At 19.8% G+C, this 3,252-nt stretch overlaps 1 protein-coding gene across 1 annotated transcript in view; it reads right to left on the minus strand.

Annotated features, from left to right (window-relative positions):
* LOC102675874 (probable tubulin polyglutamylase TTLL9) overlaps positions 1–748 on the minus strand; it is a 6,979-nt gene extending 6,231 nt beyond the window's left edge. Inside the window, exon 1 of the mRNA XM_006617533.2 lies at positions 536–748. Coding sequence (XP_006617596.2) covers positions 536–748 — 213 coding nt within the window. The remainder of the gene's footprint in view (positions 1–535) is intronic.
* Between the last annotated feature and the right edge of the window lie 2,504 nt (positions 749–3,252).

A 3,252-nucleotide genomic window follows, 5' to 3' on the forward strand; every position in this document is an offset into this window, starting at 1 on the left:
ATAATCAATTTTATACAAAGATACATTTTTTATTATAAGATTTTGTAATTACTTTACTTTAATTATTATATATTAATTATTGAACATTTATTATTAAAATCATATATATTTTATAAACTTCTTAATTTATTAAAAAATTAAAAACTAAATTTCTAAATTTCTAAATTTCTAAATATTTATATATTTATTTTTATATTTATTATATATTTATCTATTCTTAATATTTCAATTATTATGTAAAGAACAGAAACTTGTTAAAAAAACCACAAGCTAATTACGTTGCAAAAAATCCTAAACACAATATCAAAGGATTAAATTCGTTTTCGTATAGAACAAGCTTCACATTAGATAGTCTAAATTCAAGGGTAACATGTCGTCGTTGTTCGGTAGAACAGTATGAATTTTCGTATAATCACGAGTTTCCTTCACGTCTTTTTTTAAAGCGGTTTCGTTTAAGCGATGAAAGATCAAGGGGATATACACGGCCATGATCCGTTCCTACCCTCCGAAGCGTAAACAGGGGACATCCCATTACCTGGATCCATCCTCTGGCCAACATTACCCTAACCTGCGTCGAGGGGAAGTCGCACCGGAACTTGATGACCTTGTCGTCCCCGTTCAACCTCTTCTTGGTGGTGATTGTGGCTGTTGTGGCCGAATGCCTTGCAGACATAGGTTCTCTTCGGCTTCTTTCTTGCGGAAACGAGTTTTCTTCGGTCTCATGGATCAGTTCTGTGTTCTTGGACATTTCTCAGTAGATGGAATTATCGTGAAGCGAAAGTTTTGTTTAATTAATGGAAATTAATAGTTAAAGTCAATTTGATTATTGGTTAAGATAAATAGACTGATATTGTTGCGTAATTTTATTTAATCAAGTTCAGAGTTTAGATTTTTGTATATGATTTGAGTATAATGAAGATTGTTTGATAGTGTTTTGCGTGGATTTTTAATTAAGTTATAATATTGATAGTCTTTGCTAATATTGTATAATAATATTAAGTTCAAATTAAAGTAATGAAATTCTTGTTTATAAATTTATATTTTATTATTTTTATAAATAATAAATATTTATTAATTATTAAAAATTAAATAAGAAATTAAAATAGAAATATAAATTTAATTTGAAAACATTAATAATATAAATGTTAACTTAAAACTAACGTAATATATAATTACTGTATGTAAAATATACTATAGTATAGAATATAAACAATTTACTTTTGTAATAATTATTGCCAAATTTTGTATAATTTAATTTAGAATATTCAAAACTAAACAAAATATACATTTAGCATTGAATACGTAATAATAGAATATTATTTATTTTATAATTTTATTATTAATTATAATTACTCTATTATAATAGTTATTTATACTAACTATGAAATTATTTTATTATCTATTAATCTATTATAAATCTATCTATTAATTATCTATTATAAATCTATTTTTACATATAAATAATATTACATATAAATAATTAATTGTAATTTGATTTGAAATATAATATTTGATGTTGATGTATATCATGTATCTAATATATATATTTTAATTAATATTATTATTATAATAAAATATTTAAATACATATAATTTTCTTTATTATTGAAATCATTATTAATTATTTCAATAATTATTGAAATAAATATTAATAATTATTGTCAATTTTATTTTAAATTGTTATATATGAAATTATTTAATTATTATATGATGTGATATGACCAATTTGCCTTTAAAGTTTGATGATTAACAATTATTTTACGTTAATTTAAAATTTCAAGATAATTAAATGCGATTTGAATAGTATTTTATGAATTATTACATTACAAAAGACTATTATGACAAAAGATTATTATGTATTATAATAAACTTTATATACAATTTAAATGTTTTTCTTAAAAGATTAACAAACAAAAGTTAATTAAAAAAATAAATAATTGTTATTTGTTTGAAAAATTTAAATTAGAAAATATAATTATAAAAAATATTATTAATACATATTATTAATATATATTATTAATATATAAATATTATTAATATATATTATTAATATATAAATATTATTAATATATATTATTAATTATAAATATTATANTATGTAAGTGTATGTGTTATTATATATTTTATACAATAATTTTATTTAAATATCATTGTAAAAAATATTTTATATTAGATATATATTTGCATAATGTAAAAATCTTTAATTATTATATTTAATTTTTCTTTGATTTCCACGCAATAAAGAATAGTGGGTATAAATATAGTATCACAATGTTTTACAAATTAATCTGTGAATTAATTTTATTGGAATCTCATACTGCAGAATACGAAAGAAATTTACTAATATTTTATGTTGTTTTATCTTCACTTTGCTATCCCGGTACCGGCATGGTGCAATATCGCTGGTAATATTGGAGAGGAAGAAGGCTAGATAAATGGCTAGTCATTAAACAAAATTTTGTGAGTTGCTTTCCTGTGTATTTAATGATAACATGATTACAAATAAATAATATAATAGTTACGTGATTCAAATGAAGATGCAGAATGATTGATAGATAATGTATAGTCGATGTGCCTTCTTTTGTTTTTTATTTGGGGAAGATTAAAAAATCAGATGAATAAAATTGAATAATTAATATTTTTGAATATATATATATTTTTTAATATTAGAACTAACATTTATAATATGTAAATATATTGTATGTAAATATATTGTAGATAAATAATTAAAATAATTTTAATTAAATGTTTGTATGGAATGTCCTTAATTATTAAAGTATAATGAGAATAATTAAAGATAATGAGAATAATTATTAATTTTATCGTATAAAAAAGGAGAGATGGCAAAGACATTATATTCGTGGAACACTTTTGGTGATCAGTTCTAGAAATTTTAGATACAAAAAATATACAAAAATATTATTGAAACTTTTTTATTAAGTTGTAAATAATTTTAGTTTACATTAGATAAGTAGCGAAATAAATAAGAAAATATAGAGAGATAATATAGATATATATTATTAACTGAGTATATATATATGTTTCTCTCTAAATAAAAATGAAATATAAATTTTGGAAATCCGCATATTTTTTTTTTTAAATTATATAAATAAGTGCAAAATAAAAAACTTGAAATCAATCAATGTTATTTGATGTTATTAATTATGTTAATAATTTTAATTTTAATAATGAAATGAATTATTATATTAACAATTTAATTTTTTAATAATAATAGTATTAATATATATTATAA

The sequence above is a fragment of the Apis dorsata genome, unplaced genomic scaffold, assembly GCF_000469605.1.
Source record: "Apis dorsata unplaced genomic scaffold, Apis dorsata 1.3 scaffold_311, whole genome shotgun sequence".
NCBI lineage: Eukaryota > Metazoa > Arthropoda > Insecta > Hymenoptera > Apidae > Apis > Apis dorsata.